At 32.7% G+C, this 17705-nt stretch overlaps 1 protein-coding gene and 1 long non-coding RNA gene across 2 annotated transcripts; both read right to left on the reverse strand.

Annotated features, from left to right (window-relative positions):
• Positions 1–4384: 4384 nt before the first annotated feature.
• Positions 4385–5656, reverse strand: LOC108451177 (uncharacterized). Its single transcript, XM_017748905.2, has one exon. It carries the CDS (start codon positions 5422–5424, stop codon positions 4525–4527), a length of 900 nt encoding a protein of 299 aa, XP_017604394.1. The 5' UTR covers positions 5425–5656; the 3' UTR covers positions 4385–4524.
• Positions 5657–13573: 7917 nt separating this feature from the next.
• LOC128292749 (uncharacterized) lies at positions 13574–16108 on the reverse strand. Its single transcript, XR_008282657.1, has 2 exons — positions 16045–16108; positions 13574–13868 (listed from the first exon to the last, which is right to left on the reverse strand). It is a non-coding gene; the product is annotated as an uncharacterized LOC128292749 (long non-coding RNA).
• Positions 16109–17705: the final 1597 nt, after the last annotated feature.

Below are 17705 nucleotides of genomic sequence, written 5' to 3' on the forward strand. Positions count from 1 at the left end.
CATACATTTAAAGGAATAGATATATGTATTTAATTTCATACTAGATTAATGTAATAATTTATGATGCAATATATCAACAATGAATTCCTGGTTTCAAAAAATATTTTTAATTTTTAATTATAATTTATTAAATTTATAATAAATTATAATATATATTTAATTTTATAAATATCTTTGTTTTAAATTTTATTTATTTTATAATATATATTTGGTTTAATTTTGCCAAAATTAACGATATTGAAACATTATTTAAAAATTTGGGATGAAAGGGCATGATGGTTTGAGGTTGGGATTAGAGTCGAGGAAAAGCTATTGCTCTGTTGTCATTCTTATTTAATATTATAAATAAGTATAAAAAATAAATATAAGAAGATCATAGGTTTGATAATTGATACCAAAATATTTTATTTTTTAAAAAACAATGTATTATATTTAAATATACAGTTATCTAAAATGAATATTATATTATCGATTGAGTGTTTGTTTAATTGATATGAGTATTATTGTTAATGTAGAAGGATGTGGGTTTGAGTGTGTTGAAACGTATTATCCTCTTATTTATAAGTCAGAGAAGAATTTTAGATAATTCTAGATATTATCTAATAAAAATAATGTATAATCAAAACTTATAATGATTATTAAAAAGAAATGAATATTATATTAGAGGTTGCTGCCCCCTGGTTGAAAGGTTTAGAAAAGTGGAAAAAGGAGTGAGAGTTCAAGGGATGTTTTATTCAGAAACAAATAAATGAATATCATATATGACAGCTAGTGAGCAGTAGAATAGAAATAAAAATCACAACCTCTGGTTGCAGACAAGGATATTATTGTTCCAATATGAAGACAAATATGATATTATAATAATATTTAAAATCAGTTGGCAACTTGCCCTTTTTCACTTTTTCATATCATAATAGATATGTTATTTACTATTGCTATCGCAACATGAAAGTAACAACTACCTTTGCATTTCAATATACAATATTAATGGTTTCCCATTTATATATATATATATATATAGCTTAATATAGCAGTAACAGGATATACTTTGTTTAAAAGAGATGCAATTTGCAGGTAATGGTAATGGATAGTGTGATGAAGTCAAGGTGATGCATGGTGTGTATATATATATATATAAAGTTGAAGGTTGAAAAGAAATAAAATGATTATATATCTGCCATTTGTAGGGGAGCTGCCTGCATGGATCAAATCATTGTTTTTTTATCAACGCCCAGTTGACGGTTAATGCCAAGCTGCGAAACAACGAAAATGTTTGTAATGATGATGGCTTAGTAAACAAACAATGAACTACCCTCCCCTTTTTGGTTAAATAATTTTCATGGATAAGAGTTGATGATTATAAAGAAGTTAATCTTAACCTAAAAGATTAACGGATAAAGATGTATATCCGATACGAATATATAGGTAGGAATAGTGCCCATAGCACACGAGAGGTTTGAACCCACTCTGAACCCATTGTTCCCTAACAAACCACCGCGCCTAAACCACCATAGCCTCAGCCCTTCTTTTTTATCCCAATGGGTCCTTTTTGTCAAACATGGAAGACCAAATAAAAACCATGTTCTTGAAAGCCTTGAATTATTGTACTGCAAACAGCTGGGTTTCATAGTTTTTCAAACTTACTTGGTACTGTGGTCTAATCATAGGCAAATAATGAGATTTTTTTTATAAGGAAAAAAAGGAATTATTAGAAGAAGACATGACACAATATATCACTTCAAAGGGACAATACATAAAGCTGTTGGTGGGAGCTACTTTGTCTTTGGAATTGCAACTTTTTTTTTTCTTTTTTGTTCCAAGGGATTCTGAAGTTGCACCAATTTTCGATAAACACGATTAAGACTGAGATTAAGACAAAAGTAGAGCAAAAGTTATTGACTTTCTTGCTAATGATTTGAAGCTTTTTGGTTGTAAATCCATCAACATTCTAATTTTATTTAATCAAATTATTAAAGTGCTTTCATTTTCGACTTTTAATTCAAATCACGTAAACGTGCGTTTCTCAATTGGTGGTGACATACAACACAACACAACTCAATTCCAGTTTCCCTTTTCTAATGCACTTAGATTATTGTAGAGGAATTATTATTAATAATTGAGATTAACAGTGTAATTTTTCATTATGGGGGCCGGGGGGTTCATGAAGCCAACAGTCAACTTTTTTTGGCTTCTTTTCATGCATTTCACGGCCCTTTTACATACTACTATATATAGCTTCAGATTTTTTGGGCATTGATAGTCAAACACTGAAATTGGAATGCAAATATTCTATGCAATAATCATCAAGAATTGAAAAGTAATTGAGGATTATGTACGAATGCTTGTTGAATCCAGGGTAAAGAATTTGATATTGTTTGAGATTTTAGATTTTAATCTAAATTTAGGTTTTATATTTGATAAATCATTGAAAAATTAAATAAATTTAAAATTAATATTTTCAATAGTTTAATTATGTTTGATAATCCAAAATAAAAATAATTTGATAAATTTTTTATAAAAAATATGAAAAATAATAAATACATAAAAATTACTTATCACGTAATGACAAATATTTTTAATTAATTCTATCTTATTTTATTTATTTTAATATTAAATTATCTTATAAAAACTTTATGTTTAAAATTTAATTTTGTTTAGATTAAGATAAAATGTCTAAGTAAAATGTAGAATTTTATTTTTATAATTTAAAATCTATATTTATCAAACAATCTAAATATATTCCATAATTAATTTTAAATAATATATCAAACACTTTTATAATTTAAATTCACTAATTAATCATACAGCACTAATTACACCTAATATGATTACCCAACATAAGAAATATCAGAATAAAACAGAAAAACAGTAAGGAAATGAAATAACATATAAATAACTAAGGAATGTTTCCTCTAACCAAACTGATGATAAATATAAAGTATTTTTGGCGGTTTTTTTTTTTTTTGAGTATTTTGGCTCTTGAATTGCCATAGTTGATAAATAAGAATTTCCCAAAAGGAAATATAGAGGAATTGAAATGAATGGCTTTTCTTTTGCTTGATTCATGAAGTATACTTGTTTTTTATATGGTATTTAAAGATTTTTACCCTAACTTGATATTTAAGTTACATTTAAATTCTCAATTTGATATTTAAAATATGTTTTCGTTATATTTTTAGTCTATTTTATGATAGATATTTAAAAAATTCTTATAGCCAATCACACAGCATCATGTGGCATTTTTATGTAAACTTTTTTCTTTTATAAATTTATATACACATTAAAAATATAAAAATAGAAATAAATATATAAAAATTCAGAAAAATTATATTATCTAGAAAAAACATATAAATTATAAAAAATAAAATTTACAATAATACAATAATTAAAAATAAATTAGTTGAAATTAATAATATTATTACAAAAATGTAAAAATAAATTAAAAAATTAAAAAGGTTTAAAATAATTTTTATAAAATTCTAAAATGTATTATAAAAAGGTATTCAAGGGTTTTTTTTTGCAATTTAAGTACCTTTTTAAATTTTATAACATTTTCAATTTTTATATATTATATATGATTTTTTCTTTTTAATCAATATAATATATATAATACTAAAATTAAAAAATTGACACTTGGCGTGTTTTAATAGCGCCATATGACCGTCAAAGTCGAAAGTGTTTTTAATAATTTAATATTATAATTTTCTATTTTTAATTTAAATTTAATGTTTTTATTATAAATAATTTTAATTGTCATGTGACAATTTTCATTAGCCAAAACATGTCACGTATGCGTTATTAATTAGCCAAAATTACTTAATAATTTTTTAAAATCTGTTAGAAAATGGACTTAAAATAAAGGAAATTAATGCTTTTAAAAAAAGTTTAGCTACCAAAATGAGAAAATGGGTATCCTTCAAAGGCTAAATGGTGAATTAAGTTTTTTTTAAATAAAATAAACAGATAATGTAATAATTTGTTACTAAAAAGGAAACCCAAAAATTCCAAAATTCGTACCAAACCCCAGTTCTGGTTGTACTGTACTTTATAAAATTTACTTGATCAACTCGTCTGAAATAAAACTGGGTTTTAAATCCGTAGATTTATTCAATTATATATCTAAAAAAATATTATTGGGCAAATTTGAGATTGAAGTTTCAATATCTGGGAACCATTAACAGCATCTTTTGTACCAAAAAAGGATTGCATTTGATTCATAAGTCAAGTAATAAACTCGGCAAAGCAGAAACACATATAACAGTAGTCAGAAGGAATGTCCAATCTAAAGAACAAGGAGATTAAAAAGAAATATAACACAACTTGTGTGTTGGCTCGATACTTAGAATGTTTACCATCCCAAAAATTATCTGAACTCAGTTAGAGCTTTAGACTCTACTTATAATACACCAATATATATATATATATATATTATTTCTCATGGAACTTAAATAAATTATCTTATTAAATTTAAGCCGGGAAATATTATCACTGTACATCCCTAACAGTTATTAATACTATATGATCCTAAAACCTAATAATGTTGTAATTAATCTCATGCTTCACTAGTATAGGCATGCACTTTTCTTTTGTCCTAGTGTTTTCTTGCGATAGAGTTTTCCTTCTTTCAGCAATGAAACTATCTATGATCCGCTGAAACTCTTCGTCACTCATTTCCTCCATTGATTTCCTCCGCGGCTCTATACTTGAAACCACCATCTCTCCGCCGCCGCCTTCGCAGATTGATGTCTCGGATCTCCGAAACTCGATGGGCGCTCTTTGGTTTACAGATTCCGAAACCGTTGGTTGACTTCTTCGATACTCCTTTTCCCTGACTTCAGTTGATGAAACGGCAGGCTTTGTCTTTGTCGGTACTGTACGGTTCTCAGTAGTCGTCTTCGTCGTTGTAGGTTGTTCAACTGGTGAAAGGGAAGTCTTTGTCTCTCTAACCGTTTCAACTGTCGCTTCTAGCTGCTTTACAAGAGAAACCGGAGGAACCGCATTTTCTACATGAACAATTTGTTTGTCCACCATGCTCTCTTCCGCGGCAGGAACGGCAGTGGCGACGGTGGATCTGAGTATACTTCGGCGATAACTGCCGACGTATTCGTCGTAGATGTCAGCGCTTGTGGTTTGTTTCTGGGTGTGTTTTCCGCCAGACAATATATAAACAACAACGATGATGAAGTTTACAAGGACAAAGGTGAAAAGAGGTTCATTAAAAGCAGAAACCAAACGGCGGCGAAAATCTCCGGCAACCTCGAGGGTTCCAGGGATGAAAGTAGGGAACCAAGACCATGAAAACAAAAACAAAGCCAACAAAAATCCGATTAAACGAAGTTCAATCTTCAACTTCTTCTCCATGTTGTACCTCCATAAAGCATCTTCTTTCTCGGCCTTGACGTTATCAAATTCAAAGGAAGCCATAGGTTTGTTTACAAGAGAAATGACGGGCAAAGTTAAAGGTTGCTTTCACAATTTATTGAAGAGAAAAAAAGAAAGAACTTCTTTTTGGGTTTTGTGAACTGAATGATTTGAAATGATGATTCGCAGGGCATTATAAATAGATGAACCCATCCAGCACTTTTTGCATTACAAAAAAGAGAAAATGTATAAAAAATAATGATGATTGAATAATATGGGTTGACAAGGACAGAGAGCGAAGCAAAGACTTAAGTAAGAGTTGAGAAGCACGCGTCGGGAGACGAGGGGTGAGTTAGGTGGTCCGCAATACTGTAGACAGCAGAGGAGGCGAAACGGACGAGATCGAACGGGTCCCGGGTTGGCGCAATTATTTTTCTCCGTTGCTGTGTCGCAAATCACAAGCCTATGATTTTAATATTATCAAAACTAGTGGTGGGTCATACATTGCCTTGTAAATTTTTTTATACATATTATAAATTGACAAATTAGGAGTTACTCCTTCTGTAATTTTATTTTCTTTTATTTTATTATTTTGAATATTTTATGTTTTAAGAACTAACTTTTCAAAATATTTTTATCAATATTTTGTTTTTGTAATTGATACATTATTTATTTTGTTATTGTTGATATACAATATAATAGAAGTCTGAGAAAGAGGGGACAACACTCCGAACCCTACCTTTTTATCGCCTTCTCTGCTTCTTCACCCTTCCTCTCTTTCTCCGCTTCGTTAATACTATGAATCAACAGTTCTAAAACTTTTTAAGGTTTTTTTTTTGTTCACAAAAATTCATTTATAAATCTTTATTATTCTATTAATAAACTCTAGTTTAAGTACTACTATATTCGTGCTTATCCATATTTATTATGGTCTAGCTCTAGACTACATATTTTGGTTCTTGGTATGATTTTAATTCGTAATGTTGATTTTGGTTATAGATATTTAGATGTATTCAAATATTATATCATCTGCAATTGTGATAGTATTTGTAATTGGAATAGGAATTTTGAAGAAATTTTAAAATCTTTCTATTTGATTATTGGAAGAAAATTATTGATTATTTCAAATTGATTAAGTGAAATTAATTAAAATATTCAAAATTTTCATATATGATAGGAAAATTTTGAAAATGATATTCTTATTAATTATTTTAACATGTGATAAATATAATGATGTAATTTTGAGGTGAATTTTTAAAATTGATATAGAGTAATTGAATCATCATGAGTTTATAACAAGATATGAGAAATAGTAAAACATGTTGACATGTAAAATAATATGAATGCATAAATGTAGGTGAATAAGTTTTTGGACCAATTACAAAGTGCTATGTGTTAAGACGAAATTATCATAGGTTAAGTCAAAATTTCAAGGTAAAAATGATGATGTTACACATTGTGTTATAATTGTTTGTTCTCTGATTGATTTAAATTAATTAATAGATAGATTATAAAAATTTATATTATTACTATTTTTTTTGAATAAGGATATACTGGGTATTCATTATTAAAATAAAACAACCAAAAAACAATTGTTCTGGCTTACTAAGGCAAGCCCAATGACCGCCCCAGCCTTTTACCATCTGTATTGGAAACCAGCAAATCAAATTGAAAAAAAAATTAGAAAAATAAATGGAAACCGAAAAAGCAATTAATAGCCTAGGAAAAGTAAACCTAATCTACCCATTATTCACACTTCAACAGCTAGAAACCATTAGTCTTGCACGACTTGTCTTATCGTCTTTCTCATCCATTCCATTCGTCTGTCGATAGCTCTGCCCAAGGATACTTTCTTTGCTATTCTATTTTGAAAAACAAATTTCTCCTAATCCATTAGTCTGGATTCATTACCCGTTGTTCTACTTCACCACCAGTGCGCCGAATCAGTTCTTCGCTCTTCAGGTATGTATTCTCTCCTTTCTTCAATGATTCACTTGCGATATTATGAGCTCTCCTATTCTCTGTTCTCTGAATGTATTTGAACTCGATCTTTTGAAAGCATGATTTCTTGCTATGGATGTCTCTAATAATTGCTCCGATAATTGAGTAATCCCTTGTTGTTGACTGGCATTTTTGAATTGCTGTTCTTGAGTCACATAATATCTGATTTTCCTGAAAACCCATTTCATTCCTAACTTTACTGCATCCAATCCTGCATGTGCCTCTGCTGCGAACGGAGATGCAATATTGGCATGAATGATTGACTTCGAAACCAGAAACTCGTTTCTTGTACCCTAAATCACCAGCCTAACGCCGATTTGTGCTTTTTGTAGTCAAACGCCGCATCAAATTAAATCTTCACCATCGGTACGTCTTCTCTCATACTTTGTTTATTGACTGTGTTTGTTAAAATATTTTTTGCTCTAATCCCCTCAAACTTTGTCATATGATTCCGAATCTGTTGCGCGGTGCTTTCACTTGTTGTGTTTATCTTCTCATGCAACAGTTGATTCCTTGAAAACCAGAACATCCATAAAGCAAAACAAAAATATTTGCATTGTTCCTCCGACCTTTGTTTGAAAACCTCGGTAAGCCATTCCCAGAAATTAAGTTGAAAAATATCTGTGACCCATGATAAATTTACTAACTGCCAAACTTCAATGCTTATAGGGCATTGCTTGAAGATGTGATGACAGTCTTCCACTTCATAGCCACAACGAGGGCATCTGGCGTTGGACTCTATTCTTCTATGTCTGAGATTTCCCAAAGTGGTAATATAATTCCAGGATATGCACCAGATTGTAATTGTAACTTTAGGTGGTAGTTGCAGATTCCATAATTTTCTAAAAAAGTCCTTAGATTCAATCTGTAATAAATAATCACTAGGATCCAGATTAGCAATTTCTAATAGTTTGTAAGCACTGTGAACTGAGTATGTACCAGTCGGTTTACCCCTTTAGACTTGAAAATCTTCGTGGTTAGATTCTGATAATGAGATTTGTAAGATTGATCAAGTCACCTTTGGCTGAAAGGTATTGCTAATTAACTTTGCCCTCCATTTCCTATTAGTATTATCAATAAGATCCGAAACTAACTTTATCTACATATTTTCTGAATTGTTTGGCCTTTCTAATGAATCAATCCCCTGAATCCAACAATCATCCCAAATGAATACCTTATTTCCTCGTCCAATTCTCCAGCATAATCCTTTTTTAAGGAGACCATTGGCTGCCCAAATGCTCTTTCAGGTAAGTGAAGGTAAAGTTCCTAACTGAGCCTTTAAGAAATTCGATCTCGGATAGTATTTCACTTTCAAAACCCTGGCTAATAATGAACAAGGATAACTAATCAAACACCAACCTTGTTTAGCAAATAACGTAATATTAAATTAACTTAAATTACGAAAACCTAAGCCACTATTTTCTTTTAAAAAATAAAGGTTTTTCCAAGTACACCAATGAATTCCCCTCTTCCCCCAACCTTGCTGCCACCAATACTTTGCTAAAATACTTTTAAGCTCCTCACATAGCGATTTTAAAAAACATGCCATCGAATAGGTTGGAACAGCTTGCAAAATTACTAGTACTCCAGTTATTTATTCGTTTTTTAATACGGTCTTTCAAATTCTGAAATGCATCATTTTTCCTCCTCCCTACCATATTTGGCAAACCAAGATACCTCTCTAGCTCGTTAAAGCTATAAACACCCAGCAAATTGACTACCCAATTCTTTTTTTCCTCTGAAGTGTTCTTACTGAAGAAAACCGTTAATTTATGAAAATTCACACATTGACCCGAGCAACTTCTGTATTCTTACAAAATACTTTTTAATACTTGTGCCCCCTTCTTGTGGCCTCTCTGAATAAAATGCAATAGTCTGTAAATAATAGATGCGAAATTAAAGGACCGTTTCTACTTACTTTCACTCCTTTTGAAAGCCTTTCTCTTGCTGCTAGTCGCATTAAACTGGATAAACCCTCACCACATAACAGAAATAAGAAAGGACTTAATGGGTCTCCCTGTCAGAGTCATCTTATTGGCTGGAACTTTCCTTCTAATTGTCTATTCAAAATCACTGAATAAAAGACTATAGAAACACACTTCATAATCGCTTCAATCCATCTTGCTGCAAAACCCATCCGAGTCATAACTTGCTCTAGAAAATCCCATTCCACTCTATCATGCGCTTTGCTCATGTCAAGTTTCACTGCCATGAACCCTTTCTTCCCCATCCTCTTTTACTTTAACGTGTTCAAAACTTCATAAGCTAACAACACATTATCAGAAATTAAACGTCCCAGCACAAAAGCACTCTGTGCATCATCGATAAATTTTCCAATTATAGCTCAAAAACGGTTCGCAATAACCTTTGCCAAAATTTTATATAGCAAATTACATAGGCTAATTAGACGAAAATGCATTAAATTAAACGGGTTAGCAATTTTTAGAATGAGCACAGTATTTGTAAAATTTAGTAAACTAACCTCCATGCTACCATTCAAGAGTAGTAAGCAAAACTTCATTACTTCACTCCTAATAATGTGCCAACATTTTTAATAAAATAATCTCGGGGGACCATCTTCGCCTAGAGCTTTCGTAGGTCCCATCTCAAATACCGCAATTTGAATCTCCTCTTTTGTATATTTAGCGGTGAGCAACTTATTATCCTCATCATTAATACACCGATCAACGCCTGATAGCAAGTGTTCAAGAGATCCTCTATATCCTGCCGAAAAAAGCTTCTGAAAATATGAACTGGCCACCACCTCCATTTCATGTAGAACCTCTTTCTCCTCCCCAACTTCATTTACTAGCTTACGAATAAGGTTTCACTTTTTACGTTGTGTTGCTTGTCACCAAGTTTCAGCCAGTTCAGCCGAGCCCTTTGTTCCTAGTATCGTTCATCCTTTTCAATCTCAAAGTTCAACGGTATTTTTGTGTTAAACAGCTCTGTCAAATTGTTATCATCTCTCTCTGTTTCATATAAATCAGCTAGCTTATTCGTAAGTACTTGTTTTTTCTTCTTCCTATTAAATTGGATCTGTCCAGCCCAAACGTCCAACCCCTTTTTTAACATTTTCTAGCTTTTCCATCAAGTTCCCTAAAGATGTCCCCCAAATTCGTTCAACCTCATTAAGAAAAGATTCATCCAATGACCACCAAGCTTCAAATCTAAAGTTTCTGTTCTTCAGACATCTCTCTTCTCTACTGGTATTAATCAATAGGGGATAGTGGTCTGAAAATAAGTGTACCAAATGCTGTACTTTCACTTTTAGAAACAAAGATACCCATTCATCATTTGTTACCCCTCTATCTAGTCGTTCTCGTATATTTGTCTCCGGAAGATTATCTCTCTCCCATGTGAACCATCTGCCTAGATAACCGATATCTACCAATTGACATTCCTCCAAAGTTCTCTGAAATAAATCCATCATTCTTCCATCCCTAGGCAGCCCTCCTTTCTTCTCAGACCCATACATTATTTCATTAAAATCCCCACAAACGAACTAATGGGTCATCTCCAACATTATTTAGGCTTTTCAAAACCTCCCATGAATTACTTCTCTCTTATGCATAAAGGGACCCATAAAAACCTGTGAATCGCCATTTGACATTCGACTTCCATATCAATATGTCTTTTAGAGTAAGATCGAAGAACAACTGAAATATCTGTTCATCAAGCCAAACATAAACCTCCTCTACTGCCTTCAGAATTTACCTCAAGACCATGCATAAAACTGCATCTTCTACACACACGTTCCATCTGCCTACTACCAAGTTTCGTCTCTATAAAGAAGACAATATGGGGATTACACATCCTCAGCAAGTGCCGAAGTCGTCGAATCATCCGTGGCCTCCCCAAACCATAGACATTCTAACTTAAGATTTTTATTGCGACCAGTCGGCTTGCCTCTTGGCAGCCACCGATAAAAATTAATTGGAATCTACCGTCCTTCTGTTCCCTTCGGTAGTAACATCTCTTTCTGATGTTTCCTTCATCACCCCTCTAGCTCTCTTTTTCCGCTTCTCTCCAATCAAAATACCATCCTCCATATCATTCTCCGTAACTGAATGTGAAAAATCTGATGATAAATTAACATTCTGCCAGTTTTAAGTTGATGAAACCCCTTCTAGTTTGAAACCTAAAACTAGATCAATGGTCATTCCACCTCCGCCCTTAATCAAATCATACAATAATTTACTCATTGACCCCCAACAATTTTTCCCCTCTCTTTCACGTTGACTATCATTCTCCTTCCTAAGCCAAACACTATTCATCGACAAAACTCTTCGTGATCGAGCCCGTAGAGAGAGATCCCAACCTAACTCAGCAAATTCCACCCCAAGTAGCATCTTCGCTTCACAAAACGAATCGCTATGCCCCAGTCGACCACAATAAAAGCAAAACAGAGATAAACATTCATACTTGAATCTAACGTAGGAACATATTCTATTAAACATAACCTGTTTCTTTCTCTTTAGTGGACATCTAATGTCAATTTTAGCTCTTATACGCATATAATTGTAATTCTCCTTCCCTAGATTTGCACCATCATATTCCAAAAAACTTCCCCAAAAGTTACACAATTGTGTTGCTAATTTTTCAGAAAATAATCCAGCAGGAACATAATGAATTTGAACCTAAAAAGGGGTATAGATTAATGGCACCTTTACTGGATCCTCTCCATACTATAATCTGTGAAGAACGAATAAATGGTTGTTGAAGGTCCATGGTGACCCATTGAGAACTCGATCCATGTCCATAACGTGAAAGAATTGGAATAAGTACCTTTTTTTCTCCCAAATCTCGGATCTGAACTCCACGAACTGGATGCCACAGATTCGCTATCGTACTTTTCATGGCTGGAAAGTGTACTATGCTTGCCGTCAGGAAGCACTCTACTAGTTGAAACTCACCCCTTTCCTTACCTGCAACCGAGTCTATTTGAATCTGTAAAATTTCATCTTCATCATCGTTGAGAGAGAGATCAGCTAATCTATTTTCCATTGATGCAAATACCCGCCTCAAGATTCAGAAAACCTTACTCCAAGCGTGCGTGATAGACTAATTATCAAAATACTAATTTTAAATGAACACAAAGAATCGAAAGCACAAAAATTGGTAGACCAGAAAAACCTATAAACTTATGCGAGCGGCGGCAGACATTGGCTTGCTAGGGTTAGCAGACTAATTAGGATGTCGTTAAATTGACAAATTCTAACAAAATCTTATGTTATTACTAATTAAATTAAAATAATTAAATAACAATATTAAATGATTATTTTATCTACAATTAATTAATTTATATGAGATAAATAATCAATAAAAGAGTTTAATTCTTGTATAACACTTAAATTAAGAGATTAAGTTCTATAAGAACTTTCTTTTACTTTACTAATTGGTACTATATGTTGGAACTCCGGTACCCCCATGGCACAGCGGAAAAAAAATATTCCTGCAATCCAAATCATGGATCCATGTGCGAGGAACTAATCGGGGTGAAAAAGGTTTTGAAATTACTGAAACTTCAATCTAAGTAGATAGTGAAGCCCCGGCAATGAGAATACTGATTTGCTTTCGAATCCAAGCTGCAATCTTTATGATCCCGACCTCTACGTAATCTACCCAGTTGACAATGAACGGAAGAAATCTCCAAAACTATTTTCAAAGATATTTTGCTTGACAGCTGCTAAACTTAGTAGCAATGCTTTGAGTTTTTATATATATTCACTTTTTAGGGTTTTTCTCCCTTTCTATATATAACTGTAACACCCATCACCCACATCCAACGCCGGGACGGGGTTCGAGGTGCTACCTGACTTTTACTAACACTTCCATACTAAACAGGGCCATGAAATCTCAAATAATTAAAAACTTAAATCTCAAATAATTAAAAACTTTTATTTTCACATACAATCTGTCCCATATACGGGCTTACAAGGCCCAAAACATACATCCGGAGTGGTTCGGGACCCAACCGAGAACTCATAAAAAACTTAGAAAATCTCTTGCATTAAGGCTTCATACGCCCGTGTGGGTATAGAGCACACGCCCGTGTCCCAAACCCGTGTCCAAAAACCTGGACAAATACAAGGCTATTTTCCAAGCCATTTTGTCACACTCACAATAGCTACACGCATACTTATACAATAACATACAACATGGCAAAATTAGGTACTTAAACATTCCTAACATGTCATGATTATGGCAATTTCACATGCAATAGATATCATAGATTTTACTCACATCTTTACCATATTCATACTATAATCATTATAAACTCATCACATAATACCATAGCACATGCATGCATAATTAAAATAGATTTACAACCCCATAATCAAAATAGGCCAACACATATGGTTAAAGCCATATCATATACTCTGATATTTAAACTCCTATACATGCCATAGGCTCAAAGTACTTGAAATCACTACACCAATAGCGTTAGCTTGACAGTGTGATAATATCTCTGACGGCCTCCAACCCGAGCTAACCTGGAAACTCTAGAAAGCATGGGAAAGAAGAGGGGGGTAAGCTTTCGCTTAGTAAGTTCATATGAAAATAATAAGCAACTCATTAACTTGTTTTATCAATGTTTACAACATATTCTCAAGTTCACTACAAGCTGTCTTTCTGAGCAACGGTCACTAAATTATTTATATCTGGAGCTACGAAACTCCGAATTAAGTTCCGTTAATTTTCCATGAAAAATACTTATTTTCCTTTCTTCTATAAAATTTCCAGAATTTTTGGTTAAGCCAAATAGTACAGTTTATTCCTCAAAGTTACCCTTGATTCACTATCTGACAGTTCTAACCCTTCTATACTAAAGTTCGATTATCTCATAGTACAAGACTCGAATAATGTTCTCGTCTATTTCTCTTGAAACTACACTCATATGTCTAGTTATTAATTTTTTTCTAGAATTTTTGGTTGGGCCAATTAGTACAGTTTATTAGTTAAATTCTACCCTGTTTCAGGGTATGACCACTCTGGCCCCTGTGCACTACAAACCGAATTTCTCCCTGTAAAAAATTCCAACGACCATGGCGTTTATTTCCCCTAAAAATAGACTCAATAAGGAATCCATGCATGTAAGATATGACTCTTAATAATTTTTGTACAATTTTTGGTGAATTTCTAAAGTCAGAACATGGGATCTCGAATTCATTCAGACCCTGTTTCACAATAATTCAAATATCACACAACATGGAATTCTTTTTTTTCCCCTGTTTCTTTCATGTGAAAATAGACTCATTAATCTTTAATCCCATATTTTATTCTGCCTCTAACACATTTTCCACTATTTTTAGTGTATTTTCAAAGTTACACTACTGCAGTAACTCAAATCTGTCAAGGCTAAATTACTCATTCATGATCATTGTTCACAAAATTAATACAACATCGTTTGTATAATCATCACCGAGACATTCATATCACATTTTCATTTACCATCTTACCATATTGTTGTTATGTCGAGTTTTCAACCCGAGGGTTAAGTACATACCTGTTCAAAGTATCCATTTCACAACATTTACCAATACGTCCCTTTCATCTCGAGTATTCCTCCATTTGAGTAGAATTTTACCCGTTGAACACATCGGAATATAATTCGGATACATGGAAAGTTTGCACATAAGTGCCACATATGTAGCCAAGCTACCATGTAACCTGCCCATAAGTGAACTCAGACTCAACTCAACGAGCTCGAGCGTTCGCATCCATAAGTGAAATCGGACTCAACTCAACGAGCTCGGATGCCTAGTTACAGCTCACGAACTCGGACTCAACTCAACGAGTTCGAACATTCGCATCCATAAGTGAACTCGGACTCAACTCAACGAGTTCGGATGCTCAACCATCCTAATGACATGTCACTTGTATCCTAATCTATTCCTAAGGTTCAAACGGATTTTCCTCGAACACATATCCTTGCCATCTTCCGTAAAATACCGAAACCAATACTCGGTAGCACTTTATATTTAACAGATAATACACATAACTTGCATTTTATTCAAAATAACCACAAAGCATATATTTCATGATAAAATCAGCATATCATATATTTAACATCAATAACTTAAAAATAACAATTATGCTACATTATTTACACATGAACTTACCTCGATACCACAAAGGTGAAAAAAACGTAATTATCCCTTAATCGATTTCTTTCCGTTCTAGGTCCAAATCTCGATTTTCATCATCTAAAATATCACATTCAACTTATTAAAACAATGTACTGATCAAATTAGTCCATTGACACACTTGGGCAATTTTTACAATTTTGCCCCTATATTTTGCCAAAATTACCAAATTACCCTTAGGCTCGTAAAATAATTTTTATCACATTTCTTTACTCCTTGAGTCTAGATGAACCATTTTCATAACTATAGCAACTCATAATTTCAACTATTTCACACATTTACAACTCATTTTACAACTTAGCAATCTAGCCCTTTTTAAGGTGTTTTCATGCAATTTCTTTCACAAAAGTTGTTTATTAGACAACTAGGACTCATAATCTTCCATAAAAACACAGCAAACAACACATTTACTCTCATGGAAAAACCCTAGACTCTTTATCATTTTGCAAAATAGACCCCTCATATGAAAGCTCATGCTTTAGGGGTTCCAAGAATGTAAAAATTATCAAGAAAAAGCATTAAAATCACTTACTATAAAGGGAGTTTCTTTGCTGAAAGTTTCCAGCTTCTAAACCCTTTCTTTGCTGCCATTTTTTTCGGTGCAGAGAAGATGAAGAAAAGATGATATTTTCTTTTCTTTATTTTATTACTTATTTGTCAAATAAGTCATCCAACACTTACCTAACATGTTTGACCATTTCATTCATCGTCTCATGGCCGGCCATCACTCTTTAAATGGCCTAATTTCACTTTAAAGACCCCCAATTTAAAATACAAGGCAATTTAACACCTTTAGGTATTAAAACTCAACTTTTACCTTTTACGCGATTTAGTCCTTTTTCGAAATTGGACTAAAAATTGCTAAAATTAACTTACCAAAATTTACATGCACTTATAAAATTATATTATAACACAAAATAATACTAAAATAATTTTCTCTGGCCTCAGAATAGTGGTCTCGAAACTACTGTTCTTACTAGGCTCAAAATCGGGCTGTTACAATAACTCCCCTTATAATTGGTATGTATATAACGAATTCTTAATTTATTAAATTTTAATCTGAACATAATAATCATAATTAAAATAAATAAATATAATAATATTTTAATTGAAAATTATAATTACATTAATTATAATAAAGATTTCGGTAAACTATATTTATTTAAATTTATATACGAATAAAATTCATATATTAATAGAATTATGTTCTCCTTATGTGTACAACATCCTTGTACATATAATATATTTGATATTTGATTACCCAAGTAAATTAATTCTATAATGAATTTGATTGCAATATACTCAGCCTCTGTTGTAGAATCGGCTACTGTACTTTGCTTTGAACTCTTCTAACTCACAGCACCACTATTAAGGTAAAACACAAAACCTGATTCCAATCGAGAATCATCCTTGTCGGTTTGGAAGCTGGCATCAGTGTAACCTTTTACACTTAACTCTTCCTCACCTTCATATATTAGGAACGTATCCTTAGTTCTTCTCAAGTACTTAAGGATATTCTTGACTGTAGTCTAGTGACCTTCACCGGGATCTATTTAGTACCTGCTCGTCATACTTAAGGCATATGAGACATCTGGATGATTATATAACATGGCATACATGATAGATCCAATAGCAGAAGCATATGAAATTTTACTCATGCGTTCTCTCTCTTGTGGAGTTGAAGGACACATTTCCTTCGAGAGTGAAATACCATGTCTCATAGGTAGGAATCTTCTCTTAGATTCTTCCATGTTGAACCTTTTCAATACTTTATCTATGTATATACTTTGGCTTAGACCTAGTAGTCGTCTAGATCTATCTCTATAGATCTTGACTCCTAATATGTAAGTGGCTTCGCCCAAGTCCTTCATAGAAAAATAACTTCCTAACCAGGTCTTAATAGACTGCAAGGTAGGTATGCCATTTCCCATGATAAGTATGCCATCCACATACAGTACCAAGAATGTGATAGTGTTCCCACTAACTTTCTTGTAAACACATGGCTCATCTTCATTTTTGATAAAACCAAACTCCTTGATTGCATCGTTAAAACGAAGATTCCAACTTCGAGAACTTGTTTTAATCCATAAATGGATCTTTGTAGCTTATATATCTTTCTAGCATCCTTTGGATTGACAAAACCTTCAGGTTGTGTCATGTACACATCCTCTTCAAGTTTCACGTTAAGGAAAG

This window comes from Gossypium arboreum, chromosome 5, assembly GCF_025698485.1.
Source record: "Gossypium arboreum isolate Shixiya-1 chromosome 5, ASM2569848v2, whole genome shotgun sequence".
Classification (NCBI taxonomy): Eukaryota; Viridiplantae; Streptophyta; class Magnoliopsida; order Malvales; family Malvaceae; genus Gossypium; species Gossypium arboreum.

Excerpts from the sequence above, each read along its gene's own strand:
- LOC108451177 (XM_017748905.2), bottom strand. The coding sequence starts at position 5,424 with ATGGCTTCCTTTGAATTTGATAACGTCAAGGCCGAGAAAGAAGATGCT.